Source organism: Kogia breviceps, chromosome 1 (assembly GCF_026419965.1).
Source record: "Kogia breviceps isolate mKogBre1 chromosome 1, mKogBre1 haplotype 1, whole genome shotgun sequence".
In the NCBI taxonomy this organism is placed as follows: Eukaryota; Metazoa; Chordata; class Mammalia; order Artiodactyla; family Physeteridae; genus Kogia; species Kogia breviceps.
Window position 1 is genome coordinate 171,084,244 of NC_081310.1, and position 19,350 is coordinate 171,103,593.

At 43.3% G+C, this 19,350-nt stretch overlaps 1 protein-coding gene and 1 pseudogene across 1 annotated transcript in view; one reads left to right on the forward strand and one right to left on the reverse strand.

Annotated features, from left to right (window-relative positions):
- Nucleotides 1-294: 294 nt before the first annotated feature.
- Nucleotides 295-19,350, forward strand: part of RHBDL2 (rhomboid like 2) — a 29,768-nt gene continuing 10,712 nt past the window's right edge. The window contains exons 1-3 of the mRNA XM_059044378.2: nt 295-555; nt 5,018-5,166; nt 9,429-9,541. Of these exons, the coding sequence (XP_058900361.1) occupies nt 310-555; nt 5,018-5,166; nt 9,429-9,541 (508 nt within the window). The 5' untranslated portion in view covers nt 295-309. The remainder of the gene's footprint in view (nt 556-5,017; nt 5,167-9,428; nt 9,542-19,350) is intronic.
- On the reverse strand, nt 3,827-4,899 carry LOC131765793 (protein LTO1 homolog pseudogene; annotated as a pseudogene).

The following is a 19,350-nucleotide window of genomic DNA, read 5'->3' on the forward strand; positions in this document are numbered from 1 at the left end:
CCAAAGTTCCAGTCCATCCTTTGGGTGGTGTCAGTAGGTGAATCCATAAATGACTTCTGGGGAGTCCTCTCCCTCAAATGGGGAGACTCTAGTACTTTTTCACCATTACACACTGGTGATGAGGGTATGGATATTACGTGTATTTGGGCACAAGATCTTCAGCTGCCTTCTATTAACACACAGGAAAGGCATTGGAAACCAATGGTTGTGCCAGAGAGCCCAGGAAAGAGCCATGGCCCCAAAACTATAGGGTCATCTGTTTTTCCCTGACATTCATGTCCCTTTCAGGTGGAGGGTGGACCCAGGACAATGGCTGCTGCTCATAATTTGGAGATGGAAGAGGATGTGAATCTGAATAGGGATAGAGAGATGAAAGAAATGCTGGAAGAGGAGAAAATGAGAGAGGACAGGGCAGATAAAGATCCCTTCAAGCCTAAAAAGGTCCACAGGATTGTCTCACAATGGATGCTTCCTGAACCGGTGCGAAGAACATACCTGGAAAGAGCTAACTGCCTTCCGCCCCCCCTGTTCATCATCTCCATCAGCATTGCTGAGGTAGGCATTCTGGGTGGTGGGCACTGGTGCAAGGACCCCTGGGGTGTTGCACACACACTGCGGCTTTAGATCAGGTCTAGATAAGAGACTGGAAAACGTAAGAGGAGATCTTGGCGATGGCAAGTACAGCACACACAGAACTCGACCTCACCCTCTCCAGAGTTCCCTTCCCAGGTTTTTCTTAGGTTCCCAGCCACTTTTAGGCAAGGGTTGAGTTTTATTTTTCAAACAACTCCCCTGCCCAGCAGTGACCACAGTTTTAGTGGTTTCGTTTCATTTTAGTTTGTGGGGACTTTAAAAATCAAATAATTTGGGGGTTACAAATTGGTTTGATCTCATGAACCAACTTTGATTGATTGGTAAGATCTATCAGGAGCCGTATGTTTAGAAGAATTATAAGTTGCCTCCAGATTTCAGTAGGAAAAAAAATGGGATCCTCTAATGATGTCTATTATGGGCAGCATGTAGTGGGTTTCAGACTCTGGTCTAGTCAGCCCTTTTGTTTTCCAGAAAAGAGTGCAAGGCCCAGGGACGTGGGGCAATTTGCCCAAGGCCACATACTTAGTTATTTGGCCAGGACTGGGCTTCTCCTGAGCCTCATCTCACCCAGCTTTTTCTCCCACACCATGATGCCTCATAAAGGAATTGACAGAGGATGGCTGCCTGTGAGGTGTGACTTTAGGGCCATTAGGAAGTCATTCTCTTAATTCCCACTGATGCCTCAACTTCCTTATCAGGGACTGTATTAGTCAGAATTCTTTAAAGAAGCAGAACCAATAGGATGTATACACCCTCGCGCGCGCGCGTGCGCGCGCGCACACACACACATTATCTATCTATCTATCATCTATCTACATACACATGTATATGGAGATTGATTTATTTTAAGGAATTGGCTCATGTAATTGTGGAGGCTTGGCAAGTTTAAAATCTACAGGGTAGGCCAGGACTGGAGACCTGGGGGTAAGACTTATAGTTGAAGGCCAAAGGCCATTAAAAAAAATTTTTATTTTATTTATTTAATTAATTTTTTTGGCTGTGTTGGGTCTTAGTTGTGGCATGCGAGGTCTTTTTTTGTTGTTGCACTGTGTGGGCTTCTCTCTAGTTGTGGTGCACGGGCTTAGTTGCCCCGTGACATGTGGGATCTTAGTTCCCCAACTGGGAATCAAACCCGCGTCCCCTGCATTGGAAAGTGGATTCTTTACCACTGGACTGCCAGAGAATTTCCTAATTAAAAATTTTAAAACAAATTTGGGAATTCCCTCGCAGTCCAGTGGTTAGGACTCAACGCTTTCACTGCCAGGGGCCCGGGTTTGATCCCTGGTTGAGGAACTAAGATCCCACAAGCCATATGGCATGACCAAAAAAAAAAAAAAAAAAATTCTTTTTTAAAACAAATTTTTTATTTTGGAATAATTTTAGCTTTATAGAAAATTTGCAGAGATAGTACAGAGAGTTCCTTATACCCCTCACACAATTTCTCCCATTGCTAATATCTTATATTTCCATAGTACATTTGTCAAAACTAAGAAACTCATATTAGTGTATTAGTATTAACTAAACTCTAGGCTTAATTTGGCTTTTACCAATTTTTCCATTAGTGTCCTCTTTCTGTCCCTTTTGTACCCTCGAACCCAGGGTATCATGCTGCATTTAATTTTCACATTCCCCCCCAGTTTACTGTGATCTGTGACAGTGTCTCAGTCTTTTTTTTTTTTTTTTTTTGCTTTAAAATATGCTGTTTATTTTTTCTCCAATTATAAAAATAATACATCGTCCAAACAGATAGTTGAGAAAACACAAAAATCCACCCAGGAAAATGACAACAAAAGCCCTTTCATCCCAGCAGCCAGAGATGAGCGCTGCTGGTGTCTGTACAAAGGCACATCTGAGGCCGTGCGCCCAGCCCTGGGCTCCGCAGAACTGAGGTTGGGACTGCAGGCTAGGAACCTACAGCGAGACACACATAAGACAGCCGAGCAGGATAAAGGCGGAGTCTTGTCCAACAACTAGAAGCTGTTTCTTCCTCCTCGGCACATGGTGAGGGCCAGCATCACAGGCCCCACAGAGATGCCCCCAGCAGCTGCCAGGGGAGCACAGTCTACCCAGACGCTCTGGAATGATTTTGAAATCTGGAGCAGATTCACGGCCTACCCGTGTGCTAATTTCACTCACGGCTTCCAGATCTGCTCCCTGGGCCAGTAGCGGGTGGGGAGAGGGCTCTGGCCGGGATGCCTGAGGGGCCTGGACACGGGCCATCACTTGCAGAGAAACGTCCGGGAGCCACGCATCTTACGGGGGACTGGCCTGCCGGGACCTCACCACATATAGGCGATGGCTTTAAGGCTCCAAAGTTTCTGCACATAGAGCAGTGGCCTTAAAATTCCCTCCCCTTGACCATTTTTGATGCTGCAGAGCCCCATCCACCTGGGGACACAGGAAGAGCACGTCTGGGCTCCCTGGGGACAGGGCTGTCCTTTCCTCCTCTCAGCCAGACGCCCACGTCCATGGCCACAGGCGACGCCCCAGGGCTCCACGGGGCACAGCGGGGATCTGCAGGCAGGGATCCCGAGCCTGTGGGTGCGACCACGGGTTCCAGGGCGGGCACCAGGAGATGGGGGTTGGATTCCCACCTCAGCCGCCCGCTGCTCTTGGACCAGGCAGTCTCTTGGGCTTCCGTTTCCTCGACTATAAAACAGGAATAACGCCCACCTCATGGGCTACTGAAGGGACTAAATAAAACATGAGAAGCAGGTCACAGCACTGGCGCATCTCAAGGGTCAATAAATGTCACAGTCCCCGTCACTCTTTCCCATTAACCTGCTTTGTGTCAACCCTGTGGCTCTCATTAAAAAAAAAAAACTGTCCCTCTGAGCACTGACCAAAGCCTGGTGGGGTAAATGGGAGGTTTATCCTATCCAGAGCCAACCTGAATCTATATCCAGCCAGGTCTGCCAGGTGGCAAGAACCCATGAGCCAACGGCCTGGACCCTGGATCAGAGACAGCAGCCCGGCGAGGGCTCTGCCAGGGCTGCATTCAGACTGAGAGCAGACAGGGCTCAACAAAGGACGGTCTTGTGTTGAGGGGCCCTGTGGGGGGCACCGAGGCGATGCAGGCAGACCTCGGGGGGAAGGAAGCCCTTTCACCGGCCAAGCTGGAACCCTCCCTGCAAAACAATGAATCCTCCAACATTGTTTTGCCTTTAATCACATTTTTAAACACTTAACATACGAACATCTGTTCCTTGATGTTTTGTCTGTTCGTCTGTCATCAAAATGAAAGCCCAGAACCTTCTGTACCAATTTTAAAGTCAGGCTGAACGTTTAGTAATGAACAAAGCTGCTTAAATTTCCCTCTAATTTTGTCTAAGTCTTCGTGAAGTTTATCATAAGTAGGGTCATCATAAGGGAATTTCTGAATCATTGCAATCAACGATTCTAAGACCTTCATCTATTTGCTGTCTTTCTCAGTGGAGCAACCGTGCAGGAGACATCTCCAAGCAAAAGCGAAACCTTGGTAGCACCTGATCTCAGATCCGATTTTAGCTCCATGAAACGTGCCATGCTGCATTCCTTCAGTCATACCCAAACTACTTCCTTCTTCATAGCCTTCCTGATACCCTTCCCCGTGAAACCTCTCATCCGCCATCACGATGGCGTCGAATGTGTCCTGACTCCCGGCCGTGGTGGCAGCCGCCCCGCCCCTGCCCCTGCCCTTACCCCTTGTAAGGGCAGACCTTAGGAGGTCTGCCGCTGCAGACCCGCGAGGCTCGTGCACGGATGCACCACTCCTGAGGAGGCGAAGTCCACTTCCCAGTTTCAGTCTTTGCTTTCCATGGCTTTGATAGTCTTGAGGAGTACTGGCCAGGTATCCTGTAGAATGTCCCCCAGTCTGGGTATGTCTGATGTTTTTCTCGTGATTAGACTGAAGTTATGGGTTTGAGGGAGGAAGACCACAGAAGTGAAGTACCCTTCTCATCAGATCACGTCAGGGAGCAGAGGCTAGGGGACATCCCCATGACATCCCTGTGACATTAACCTTTATCACTTGGTTAAGGTCGAATTTGCCAGGTTTCTCCACTACAAAGTTACTATTTTTCCCTTTCCCTCCTCTATTCTTCAGAAGCCAGCAGTGACTTAATTTCATATTAAGTTGTAAATGAACGACCAAATAGTGAGTGTGGGAAGATGAGGGCAGTGGGTATTGAAGAGGGGAAAGTGGATTCGAAAGATTCTTCTTTGCAGTTTGGTCTACGGCTGCTCCTAACCGCTGGAGGAAGTGCCCACAGTTGTATGGTCAGATATATGGCAGGGAATTGAATTCCTGTCATCTTCTGAGCACATGCTAGGGAGTGGCCCTCTTGAGAGCTAATTGTTTGAAAGAGGTAGTGCCCGTGGGCTTTAATGGGGCCTCTCTCAGCAGAAGGTGTGGTTAACGTCTGTGTCTGCCCCTCTCTGTCAGCTGGCAGTGTTTATTTACTATGCTGTGTGGAAGCCGCAGAAACAGTGGATCACCTTGGACACGGGCATCTTAGAGAGTCCCTTTATCTACAGTCCTAAGAAGAGGGAGGAAGCCTGGAGGTTTATCTCATACATGCTGGTGCATGCTGGGTAAGGACTGACAGTTAAGTCACTGATGTCACAGGTGACTGTAAGTCATTGTAACCCCGAGCATTCGTTCGGTGCTTTATTTTTTTATTTTAGTTTTTTTTGCGGTACGCGGGCCTCTCACTGCTGTGGTCTCTCCCGTTGCGGAGCACAGGCCCCGGACGCGCAGGCTCAGCGGCTATGGCTCACGGGCCCAGTCGCTCTGCGGCATGTGGGATCTTCCTAGGCCGGGGCACGAACCCGTATCCCCTGCATCGGCAGGCAGACCCCCAACCACTGCGCCACCAGGGAAGCCCCCGGTGCTTTGTTATTGATCAGGCACTTTCACGTCCATATTCTGGTTTGATCCTCATGGCAACCCTAGGAGGCATGTATTACTCCTGCTGTTTCATGTCTGAGGCTTACGGGATGTAGACTCTTGCTCCGTGTCCCACAGCTAAGTTGTAGAGTGAGGATCTCAACCCATTAGTGCTAACTCTAGGTCCAGCGTACTTTGTATTGCATTGTAACTGCCTAATATTGGTATGTATGTAGGAATATTAATGAGAAGGGAAATCGTTACCAAACCAAAAGTGTGTTCCTCAAGCTGTGTGATGTTGTTAAATGTTCCTTTGAAAATGTAAATCATCAGTCCCATCCTCCCCACCTCTGCCAAACACTTAAAAAATTAATTCATGAGCATTTCGATGAGTGTATAATAATGTTCATTTAGAATAATACAAGCAATAGGTGATGTAGAGCCTGCCATTTTTGGCAGGTACAGTTTTTTTAAAAAAATTAGTTTATTTATTTTTGGCTGCATTGGGTCTTCGTTGCTGCACGCGGGCTTTCTCTAGTTGCGGCGAGCAGGGGCTACTCTTTGTTGTGGTGCACAGGCTTCTCATTGCTGTGGCTTCTCTTGTTGAGAAGCACAGGCTCTGGGCACGTGGGCTTCAGTAGTTGTGGCTTGCGGGCTCTAGAGCGCAGGCTCAGTAGTTGTGGCGCACAGGCTTAGTTGCTCCGTGGCATGTGGGATCTTCCCAGACCAGGGCTCGAACCCGTGTCCCCTGCATTGGCAGGCAGATTCTTAACCACTGCGCCACCAGAGAAGTCCCTGCTTACAGTTTCTTAAGTTCTAATAGCCTTCAGTGACCTTGCTCAGAATCCGTGATTCACCATGCTCACTGCAGACAGTGAGCTGCTTGCTGCTGGCCCCTCCTCTCTGGTGGACTCCTGGGGTTTCAGATGAGGTCAACTTCATATATGCAACCTATCCAGCCCTGGACCTTGAAAGATAACTCTGGCCAGTGCCTAAATAGGGATCCATGGCAGGACATAAGGCTCAGAGGCTTGACAAGTTAGGGACAAAATCACCAATTGCCCCATTTCTGTGGATACTTCCACACTTTAGTTTTCCATTTAACAAGTATGTTCGAAGCAAATGTGGCTTCTGCACTCAAAGACTTTAAAATTATAAGGGGGAACAGTCAGTTAAGTAGTAATGCAAGGCAGTATAGTATCACAGTATAATGTAGTTATTTAACCTCTTTGTGCCTCAGTTTCCACATCTCTAAAATGGGGTAATAGTACCTACCTCATAAGGTTGCTGTGATTAAATGAGACAATGGTTTTAACAATTTTTACAGCATCTGACACATATAGTAAGGTGCTCAAAAAGAATTCGCAAGGCTGTGTAGGACATGTCACATATGGGGTTGTATAAATTAGGGATGCTTTTGGATGCAGGTGACAAGAAAATGTAACAGGGGCCTAAACAAATGTAGGTAAATCTTTTGCCCATATAAGAAGCCCAGCAGTAGCTGGTTGGTTCATCTGTTTAATGAAGCCAGGACTCTTGATCCTGTGTTGACATCTCTGCTTTTCCCTTCACCTTTCTGTCATGGTTTCAAGTTGGCTGCTGTAGCTCTGCATTCAAAGCAGGAAGGGGGAAGAGGTAGTACCAGGTACTTGTGACATCCATCCCTTTTGTTTAGATAGACGCTCTCTTAAAAGTCTCCTAGCAGTGTTCTTACCTGCGTCTCATTGGCCAGGACTACGTGACCTGGCTACCCCTAGCTAAGAGAGATTGGGAAAATCAATACCAGTTCTTCTACCCTCACTAGAGGAGGTAGACAAGGGATAAAGAAATGGATGTTGGGGCTTCCCTGGTGGCGCCGTGGTTGAGAATCCACCTGCCGATGCAGGGGACACGGGTTCGTGCCCCGGTCCAGGAAGATCCCACATGCCGCGGAGTGGCTGGGCCCGTGAGCCATGGCCGCTGAGCCTGCGCGTCTGGAGCCTGTGCTCCGCAATGGGAGAGGCCACAACAGTGAGAGGCCCGCGTACCGCAAAAAAAAAAAAAAAAAGGATGTTGGATTAGCTACATAAATATAAACAGAAAAATGGGATGATGAGGATGCGGATGGCTTCACAGGTGACATGGATTCAAGTTGGACCTTGAAGGGTGCATAGAATTTGGATGAAAAAAAATAGTATTTCTCTTCTGGGTATATGATAGGATCTCAGCATTATGCCACTTCTACTCTAGCTGTTGAGCAGCTCAAAGAGTGCTTGGGGTGATTCTTTGGGGTTTTGTGCTATTAGTCACTTTGTCCTCACACTATTCCCAGAGGACAGGATGGGACAGCTTTCTTTGAACTTGTTCCAATTCACAAGGTACACATATTTCAAAAACCTGTTTATGTCTGAGGTCTCCATAAGATTGGTGTAACTGTCCTGGCTAGACTGTTCTGTGCTGAATTACGTGTTACCTCTCACGTCTTTGAAGATGGCTTGCACAGTGATAGTTGTAGCTGGATGTACATGTGGCCTAAAGGTAAGTAATCTGTTCTATAGGGTTTGCCCAGAGAACCTCTTCAATGGTCTGCTGGATATCTGTTAAGTAAATTAGAATTCAAAAACACAATCCCTAAAACTAATATGAAAGCGGCTGCACTTTGTGGAAGATTCAACACCTGCGTTATTTTTTAACTTTTTGGTTTAACCCCAAATCTCTTTAAAAAAAATAAAGCATGTGCTACATGGCAAGTAAATTAAGGTTTACTGTAATGTGGTAATTTGCTAAATTACATTCAGAGATTCTCCAGAGATGCTTGTGGGGTTTGACAAGTAAAATAATGTGAATTTCACTTAAAAATATTTTTCCCGATTTAAAAAGTATAATAAAAAGCATCTGTACTCAAAAATGTTATATGCCAAATTATGGTACATGGGAGATACCAACTTTAGCTATTGTTACTAGGTAACTGCTTTTTTTTTTTTTCATTCTGGTAAACTTAAAAAAAAAAAAACTTTTAAAAGTAGAACTGGGAATGAAGTTTCTCTTCCCATCTCTGTTTCATTAAAGACTATCCTGAACTTGCAAGACAGGTTATTTAAAAATCTATGGAAATTTTGGGGCTTCCCTGGTGGAGCAGTGGTTAAGAATCCGCCTGCAAACGCAGGGGACACGGGTTCGAGCCCTGCTCCAGGAAGATCCCACATACCGCGGAGCAACTAAGGCCATGCACCACAACTACTTTGCCTGCGCTCTAGAGCCCGCGAGCCACAACTACTGAAGCCCGCGAACTTAGAGCCCGTGCTCTGCAACAAGAGAAGCCACCGCAACGAGAAGCTCACACACCGTAAGGAAGAGTAGCCCCCGCTCCCCGCAACTAGAGAAAGCCCGCGATCAGCAACAAAGACCCAATGCAGCCAAAAAAAAAAAAAAAATCTATTGAAATTTAGACTCAACATGAGTGAATTAGTATTTTCTCAGTACTACTGTGCAACCGAAACAAAAGCAGATGCTCAAGCTGACATATGATGGCAGTTGTCATCTAAACCCCGTAACTGCAAGCTTATTTTCCTTAAAGAAGCCTCGTTGCTCTTTGTTTGACATTATCAGTAGTTGTTGTAAAACAGAGCTTATAAAATACATGTATACTTCTGGAACTTCCCTGGTGGTGCAGTGGTTGAGACTCCGCACTTCCACTGCAGGGGGCACGGGTTCGATCCCTAATCCGGACACTAAGATCCCGCATGCCTCACAGTGTGGCCAAAACAAAAAACAAAAGTGTACTTCTAAAATGTCCTTTTATCTGCTTTACATATGGAAGCTTCATGTAAATTTTATTTTTTAAAAAAGTCGCCTAAAAAAATTGGAAAGTGGAATTCAAGTTAAGCAAGTTCTTAACTAGAAAGAACACATCAGTGCCTGTTAATCTCCCAAGGAAATAACTGCCTGGGCCAGTCATAATATTTGACAACTGTGTTTGTCTCTGCAGAGTTCAGCACATCCTGGGGAATCTTGTTATGCAGCTCGTTTTGGGTATCCCCTTGGAAATGGTCCACAAAGGCCTCCGCGTGGGGCTGGTGTACCTGGCAGGAGTGATCGCAGGTTAGTGCTCTGAATGCAACACAGAATCAACACCTCTGGACTCTTAGGAGCTAATAAACAAAGGTAATAAACATTTTTTTAAAAAAAATAAATTTTAGTTATTTATTTTGGCTGTGTTGGATCGTCGTTGTTGCCCACGGGCTTTCTATAGTTGCGGGAGCAGAGCTTCTCACTGAGGTGGCTTCTCTTGTTGTGGAGCACAGGCTTTAGGCGCGTGGGCTTGAAGAGCTGTGGCTCGCGGGCTCTAGAGCGCATGCTCAGTAGTTGTGGTGCACGGGTTTAGTTGTTCCACGGCATGTGGGATCTCCCCGGACCAGGGCTCGAACCCGCGTCCCCTGCATTGGCAGGCGGATTCTTAACCACTGTGCCACCAGGGAAGCCCGGTAATAAACATTTAAATCAAGATTTATTGCATTCCTCATATGTGCTAGGGTACCTGATAAGTTTAGAAATAACGTTAATTAGAGATAAGATTAGAGTATAGAGAGGTCTTTGTGCCCATTCTCAGGTACCTCACAGTCAGACAGGGTTTTGTGCCATTAGAAACTGAGTAGTTTGGTGTTCAGGTGTATATATTGGATAAAGAACTAAAGCCAGAAGGTCCTTATTTGTCAAGACTAATGATTTGGGGAAATAAGGTGATCAAGATTGCATTTAAGGAAGATAACTTCAAGAGAATGTTGAGAATAGCTAAAGGGACCCAAAGACTGGGTAGGACTATCACCCCAGGACTAGCAGCGTATGCCAGTGATCTCTCATGTGGGGCGTGCCAAAGATGATTCATTAGGGTGTGGGCAGAAAATATTTGAACTCCTATCTATCCATTTATTTCTTAGAAACTTTAAAAAATTAAACTTTTTATTTTGAGATAATTATAGATTTACACCGTAAGAAATTAAGTACCTAGAGGTCCCATGTACCCTTTAACCAGTTACCCACAATGGTAACAGCTTGCAAAACTATAGTACAGTATCCTAATCAGGACATCTACACTGATACAAAGTACAAAATATTTCCGACACCACAAAGATTCCTCACAGTTGCATTTTTACAGCCATACCCTCTTCTCTCCCACCCCTTACATGTTCCTTTACCCCTGGCAACCACTAATCCATTGTGTCTATCATTTCCTCACTTCAAGAATGTTATATAAATAGAATAATACAGTATATAGCCATTTAGGATTAGCCTCCTTCACTCAGCATAAGTCTGTGGAAATTCACGTAGGTTGTTGCATGTTTCAAGAGTTCATTTTTATTGCTGAGTAGTATTCCATGGTGTGGATGGAAAACCACCACAAGTTTAATCCTTCATTCATTGGAGGACATTCCAGTTTGGGGCTATTACAAATAAAGTTGCTATAAACATTTGTGTACAGGGTTTTGCAAACATAAGTACAGTTTTGTGAACATGAGTTTTCATTTCTCTAGGATAAATGTCCAGGAGCAAGTTGGTTGGGTTGTATGGTAGTTGTATATTCAATTCAGTTTTTTAAGAACCAGCCAAAATGTTTTTCAGAATGGCTGTTTCATTTTACTTTCCTCCCAGGTTTGTATAAGTGATTCAGTTTTCTGCATCCTCACCAGCATCTGTCACTATTTTTAATTAATTAATTAATTAATTAATTAATATTTTTGGCTGTGTTGGGTCTTCGTTGCTGCTCGCGGGCTTTCTCTAATTGCAGCGAGCGGGGGCTACTCTTTGTTGTGGTGTGCAGGTTTCTCATTGCGGTGGCTTCTCTTGTTGCGGAGCATGGGCTGTAGGTACGCGGGCTTCTGTAGTTGTGGCACACGGACTCAGTAGTTGTGGTGCATGGGCTTAGTTGTTCCGCGGCATGTGGGATCTTCCCGGACCATGGCTCGAACCCATGTCTGCTGCATTGGCAGGTGGATTCTTAACCACTGCACCACCAGGGAAGTCCCTGTCACTATTTTTAATTTTAGCTGTGCTCACACATGTGTGATCTCATCATGGTCTTAATTTGCATTTCTCTAATGGCTAATGATGTTGAACATCTCTTCATGGGCTTATTTGCCATCTGTATATCCTCTTCAGTGAGATGTCTGTTCATGTCTTTTGTCCACTATCTAAATAATTAGATTTTTTTAAACTGTTGAATTTTGAGAGTTCTTCATATATTCCAGATCCTAGTCCTTTATCAAATATGTAGTTTACAGATATTCTCTTTCAGTCTGTAGCTTGTGTTTTCATTGTCTTAACAGGGTATTTCACAGAGCAAAAGTTTTTAATTTTGATGAAGTCCGGTTTATCAATTTTTCCTTTTATGAATTGAGCTTTTGGTGTCATGTCTAAGAACTCTTCACCGAGCCCTAAGTTTTGAATATTTTCTCCTATGTTATCTTCTAAAGTTATGTTTTGCACTTTACATTTAAGTATGTGATCCGTTTGAGTTGGTTAGTTTTTGTATAAAGTGTGATGTTTAGATTTTCTTTTTGTTTGTTTATTTGCCTATGGATATCCAAATACAATGGAATAATCTGTTGAAAACACTATTCTTCCTTCACTGAGTTGCTTTTATACCTTTGTCCAAAATCAGTTGGCTGTAGTTTTTTTTTTTTAATAAATGTATTTATTTTTGGCTGCGTTGGGTCCTCATTGCTGTGCTCAGGCTTTCTTTAGTTGTGGCGAGCAGGGGGCTACTCTTCGTTGCGGTGCATGGGCTTCTCACTGAGGTGGCTTCTCTTGTTGTGGAGCACAGGCTTTAGGCGCGTGGGCTTGAAGAGCTGTGGCTCGCGGGCTCTAGAGCGCATGCTCAGTAGTTGTGGTGCACGGGTTTAGTTGTTCCACGGCATGTGGGATCTCCCCGGACCAGGGCTCGAACCCGCGTCCCCTGCATTGGCAGGCGGATTCTTAACCACTGCGCCACCAGGGAAGACCTGGCTGTAGTTTTGTGGAACAATTTCTGGGTTCTCCTTTTTGTTTCATTGATCAATGTGTCTACCCCTCCACCAATACCACATAGTACCACTGTAGCTCTATAATAAGTCCTGAAATCGGTGAGAGGGATTCCTCTCATTTCTTGCTCATTTTAAAGATTACTTTATGCATTTTTCTTTTACATAAAGATGGGTGTCTAATTTTCTTTTTTTCTCTGATAACAAAAAGCTTTCAGTAGTAAGCTACTTAACAGACGTTGCTGAAAAGACAAACACAAAATATGTCTCTTCAAAGACATAATCGTATATTTCTCTTAAGGAGTGATAATGTAACTACTTTTCCAAAAATACTCATGCTATGAAAGGGGCATTTTGAAAACTGGTCAATGGAAATCATTCCATCATTATGTGATTTTGCTCCTGAAGAAGATGCAATAACTCTCACAAGTTCACACTTAAAAAGCCAGGAAACAATTTTCTCAACTGATTTAAAATTTCTCAGTGAAGAGTTTTAGCGGGTTTTAAACTTATTGACTGTAACACTTTCTTGATTAGTTTGCAAGAACACATGACTGATGTTAGGGAAGGTGGGAATTAATAGCCACATGACAACAACATTTTTGCCTAATTGGAATAAGTATAGGCAATGATGCAATTCTTCCATTTGAAACTGGACATTGTTTTTAAATTTTATATTTTGGTAATGACAGTGATTAAGAGAAAACTTCCATGGAAAATAATTGAACTTAGAAGTATATCTTTGCATTTCTGTGTCATGATATTTAACCAGGACTTTTTAAAATAATGAAGCTTATTTAATAACACTGCGCATTGAAAGGTTTTTCTTTTTTTTTTTTTTTTTTTTGCGGTACGCGGGCCTCTCACTGTTGTGGCCTCTCCCGTTGCAGAGCACAGGCTCCGGACGCACAGGCTCAGCGGCCATGGCTCACGGGCCCAGCCGCTCCACGGCATGTGGGATCTTCCCAGACCCGGGCACGAACCCGTGTCTCCTGCATTGGCAGGCGGATTCTCAACCACTGCGCCACCAGGGAAGCCCGAAAGGTTTTCTTTTTAACGACTATTTTTTAGAGCAGTTTGGGGTTCACAGCAAAACTGAGAGGATGCTACTGAGATTTCCCATTCACCCCCTGCCCCCACACAGGCACAGCCTCCTCCATTATCGACAGAATGGTTCACTCGTTACAACTGATTAACCTGCACTGATGTATCACAATCAACCAAAGTCCATGAAAACTAGGGTTCACCCTTGGTATTGCACAGTCTATGGTTTTGGACAAATGTATACTGACATGTATCCATCATCACAGTATCATACAGAGTAACTTCACTGTCCTAAAAATCCTCTATGATCCACCCATTCATCCTTCCCCATCCCCCAACCCCTGGCAACCACTGATCTTTTTACTGTCTTCATTGTTTTCCTTTTCCAGAATGTCATATAATTGGAATGTCATGTAATTGGAATCATACAGTATGTAGCCTTTTCAGATTGGTTTCACTTAGTAATATGAATTTAAGTTTCCTCCATGTCTTCTTTTTTAAAAAATAAATTTATTTATTTATTTTTGGCTGTGTTGGGTCTTCGTTTCTGTGCAAGGGCTTTCTCTAGTTGCGGCGAGCACGGGCCACTCTTCACCACAGCGCATGGGCCTCTCACTATCTCGGCCTCTCTTGTTGCGGAGCACAGGCTCCAGACGCGCAGGCTCAGTAGTTGTGGCTCATGGGCCCAGCTGCTCCGTGGCATGTGGGATCTTCCCAGACCAGGGCTTGAACCAGTGTCCCCTGCATTGGCAGGCAGACTCTCAACCACTGCGCCACCAGGGAAGCCCCCTCCATGTCTTCTTACTGCTTGATAAGAATTTTTTATATCATTAATGAAGTAAAAATAATTTTAAAATATTGTGTAGCCAATATATCCCATCCTTTAAAATTCTGTTTTTGTGTTTTTAAACACATATACATGTAGTGGTACATATACATGTCATTTGTAAGTGAATTTACCTATACTGCAGTGGGTAGTTGTATTAGTTTCCTAGGGCTGCCACAGACTGGATGCCTTAAAACAGTAGAACTGTATTGTCTCACAGTTCTGGAGGCTAGAAGTCTGAATCCAGGTGTCAAGGGCCATGCTCCCTCCAGAACCTATGTGGGAGGATCTGTCCTTGCCTCTGCCTGGCTTCTGGTGGTGGCCATCAGTCTTTGGAGTTCCTTGCCTTGCAGCTGCAGCATTTCAACCTCTGCCTCCATTGTCATATGGCGTTCTCCCTTCATGGGTCCCTGTCTCCTCCTCTTACAAGGACACAGTCATGTTGGTTTAGGGGCCCACCATACTCCAATATGACCTCGTCTTAACCAGTCACATCCGCAACAATCCTATTTCTACATAAAGTCACATTCCGAGGTGCTGGGGGGTTAGGAGTTCAACATATTTGGCGGCGGGGGGGACACCATCTGACCCATGGTAGTACTGAAAATTTTACCCATCACAACTGTGCCTGCTTCCCAGAGCAGGGGGGACAGAGAGCAGGAAACCATCTTGAGACATGGTAAAGGGAGGCTTGGCCAGGCTTAGTGATGCAGCTCCCCATCCTACTTTCCTCCTACCTCTGTGGATCCTGTTCTTCCACCTCCTCCTGTTCCTGCACACACCCGTATTTCCTGGCTCCAGCACATATACCCGTTTCTCCCACAGCTTGATTTCAACCTGTGGAATCAGCTCTGCCCCAGTTTCAGAGTAGAGAGAGAGGAGAGAACGTGAATAACCTGTTCCCATCCTCTGGCTATTTCTGCAATAACTTTTGGCAGGTATCTCTTTGCCATGCCAGTCTCTCCTTCACGCTGCTGCTGGTCACCTTCCTCAAACACAGATTAGATCGTATTACACTCTTCCTAAAACATTTACGGTGGCCGATAGAAAGCTGAAATGTCCAAGGTTGCTCTGCGTTACCCTCCACTGTCTGGCCCCACTGCGTTTCATTCTTTTCTTCTTCTCCTCCTTCTTCTTTTTTTTAAGGAAGAATAAACTTCTTTATTATGTTTTAAAAAAAGAAATTATATATGAAGAGGTTAGAGGGAGACGACGTAAAACTTTTTAAAAATCACTTTTGAGGTGTGATTGACATACAGAATTTTGTATATATTTAATGTATACAACTTGATGAATTTGGACATAAGTACACACCCGTGAACTCATCACCACATTCTAGGCTGTAAACGCATCACCTCTGAAAGTTTCTTCCTGCTCAGTGTCTTTCTTGCTTTGCTTTTTTTTTTTTTTTTTTTAAATGAGAAAAGCAGTAATACTTTATTTTTACCTTTTGACCCCTTTCATCCATTTCTCCCATTGCTTTGGTTTTTTCCTAGATTCCTTCATATGTAACATCATTTTAGTTTCCCCGCCCTTGCTCTTGGCAAAGTGTGGTCTTGAATTAGCAGTATTGGTATCAACTGGGACCTTGTTAAAATGCAGAATTTTGAGCCCCACACCAGACCTACTAACTTGCATTTGAACAAATCCACAGGTGATTAGTAAAGATTGAGGAGCGCCGGCCTGCACTCCGCTCAGGGTCCCCCGACCTGACTGACGGTCAGAAGCACCTGGAGAGCTTGTTACAACTAAAGTTATCCAGATCCCACCCAGATCTACTGAATCAGAATCTCTGAGAACATGGCCCTAGGATCTGTGTTCTTTTGTTTTTCTGTTTAGTGAGGTATAATTGACATATAATAACTGCTGATGTTTTGATATGTGTATATAACCATGAAACTTATCACCACAGTCAAGGTACTGAATGTTACTCCCCTCCAACAGTTTCCGGTAACCTGTTGGAATCTCACCTTCCTGCCTCTCCCTGTCCTTCCCTCACCTTCCCCTGGAAGCCACTGATTATCATAGGTTCAGTTGTATTTTCTAGAATTTTATATAAATGGAATCATGGAGTATTTTTTTTTTTTCTGGTACTTCTGTTATTCAGCATAATTATTCTGAGGTTTGTCTACGTTGCTGTGTGTATGAATAGTTGATTCCTTTTTGTTGCTGAGTAGTATTTCATGGTGGGAATATACAGCAATTTGTTTATCCATTCTCATGTTGATGGACATTTGGGTTGTTCCCAGTTTGGGCCTATTACAGATGAAGCCACTATGAACACTGGTGTACAGTCTTCGTGTGGACAAATGTTTTCAGTTCTCTTCGGTAAATACCTAGGAATAGAATGGCTGGATTCTATCATGGGGTTACATTTAACTTTTAAGAAACTACCAAACTTTAAAAATAGGTTTACTGTGATAAAATTCATATACCATACAGTTCACCCATTTAAACTGTATAATTCAATGTTTTAAAATTAATTTACAGGGTTATGCACCCTTTATCACAATCTAAATGTAGAATATTTTTGTGCCCCAAAGAAACCCTGTGCCCATTAGCAGTCACTCCCCACTCCTCACCCCAAATCCCTTCCCCAGCCTTAGACAACCACTAATCTACTTTCTGTCTCTTTAGGTTTACCCATTCTGCACATTTCATATAAATGGAATCATAAAATGTGATCTTTTTTGACTTTTTTTTCCACTTAGCATAATGTTTTCATCCTTCATCCATGTTGGAGCATGTATAAGTACTTCATTCCTTTTTCTTGCTGGACCACATTCCATTGTATGGATATACCACATTTTCTTTATCCATTCACCATTTGGTGGACATTTGGGTTGTTTTCACTTTTTGGCTATTATGCATAATACTGCTATAAACATTTGTGTACAAGTTTTTGTGTGGATCTCCTGTGTATATACCTATGAGTGGAATTATTAGGTCACATGGTAACAAAGTGGTACCATTTTACATCCCCACCATAAGTTCCAGTTCCTCCATATACTCATCAACACTTGGTATGGTTAGTCTTTTAATTTTAGCCAATCTGTTGGGTATATAAAGGTATCTCATTGGGTTTAAATTTGTATTTCCTAATGAGAATGATGGTGAACACCTTTTAATGTGCTCAGTTGCTATCCATATATCTTCTTCCGTAAAGTATCTGTTTAAATCTTTTGCCCATTTAAAAATTGAATTACGGGGACTTCCTGGTGGTGCAGTGGTTAAGACTCTGTGCTCCCAATGCAGGGGGCCTGGGTTCGATCCCTGGTCAGTGAACTAGGTCCCACATGCATGCCGCAACTAAGGGTTTGCCTTCCACAACTAAGGAATCCCACATGCTGCAACTAAGGAGCTCACCTGCCGCAACTAAGACCCAGCACAACCAAATTTTAAAAAATTGAATTGCATTCCTTATTATATATTATATATTTTTATTACAATTTCTTTTTTTTTTGGCTGCGTTGGGTCTTCATTGCTGCATGTGGGCTTTCTCTAGTTGCGGTGAGCAAGGGGATACTCTTCATTGCAGTACGCGGGCTTCTCATTGTGGTAGCTTCTCTTCTTGCAGAGCATGGGCTCTAGGCACTTGGTCTTCAGTAGTTGCAGCATGCGGGCTCAGTAGTTGTGGCACGCAGGCCCTAGAGTATGTAGGCTTCAGTAGTTGTGGCACATGGGTTTGTGGGCTCTAGAGCACAGGCTCAGTAGTTGTGGCACACAGGCTTAGTTGCTTTGCAGCATGTGGGATCTTCCAGGACCAGGGATTGAACCCTTGTCCCCTGCATTGTCAGGTGGATTCTTAGCCACTGTGCCACCAGGGATGTCCCTATTACAAGTTCTTTAAGACATATGTGACTTACAAATATTGCCTTCTAGTCTGCTGCTTGTCTTTTCATTCTCTTAACAGTATCTTCTGAAGAGTCAAATTTTTGAATTTTGATTAAGTATAATTTATCAGTTTTTAAATTTTAGGAATTATGCTTTTAGTGTCATATTTAAGAAATTTTGCCTAGCCCAAGGTCACAAAGATTTTCTCTGTGTTTTGTTCTAGAAGTTTTATAATCTTAGGCTTTACATCTAGGTATACGATCCATTTTTATACATGGTGCAAGTTATGGATTGAAGTGTCACTTTTTTGAATGTAAATGTCTAACTGTTCCAGCATCATTGGTTGAGAAGACAATCCTTTCTTTACTGAATTGCCTTTGCATCTTGTCAAAATCAGTTGTCCATATATATGTGGGTTTATTTCTGGACTTTCTGTTGTGTTTCCCTCATATATTTGTATAACTTTACACCAATACCATACTGTCTTGATTACTGTAGTTTTCTATTAAGTCTTGAAACTGGGATGTGTCAGTGCTCCAACTCTTCTCTTTTTCAAAGTTGGTTTGGTTATTCTAGGTCCTTTGCATTTCCATGTGAACTTTAGAATCAGTTTGTCAATTTCTACAAAAAAGTCTACTGGGATTTTGTTTGGATTGCAATGAATCTTTAGATCAACTTGGGGAGAATTGACATTTTAACAATATCGGAGTCTTCCAACCCATGAACAAGGTATAGATTTCTATTTATTTAGGTCTTTCAAAATTCCTTTCAACATCTTTTTTTTTAGAGAATAAACAAACTTTATTTTATAACAGTATTACAGAAAGCAAAATATCATTTAATACAACTTGAAGCTGCTAGGAATCTAATCTGGCATCATAACTATACATAGGGCCAAAGCAAAGGAAAGACTGTTCAATACATTTAATAAGTCCCTTCAACATCTTTTTTATTTTTCAGTGTTTAGGTCTTGCACATTTTTGGGGTCAGATTTATTTCTGTATTTCATATTTTTGATATACTGTAAATGGTACTATTTTTAAAATTTCTATTTCTGATTTTTCATTGCTATTACATAGAAATACAGTTGATTTTTTGTATATTGTTCTTGTATCCTCCAACCTTGATAAGTTCACTTATTATTCCTAGTAGTTAGTCTAATAGTTTAACTGCTAAACAATGAACTTCTA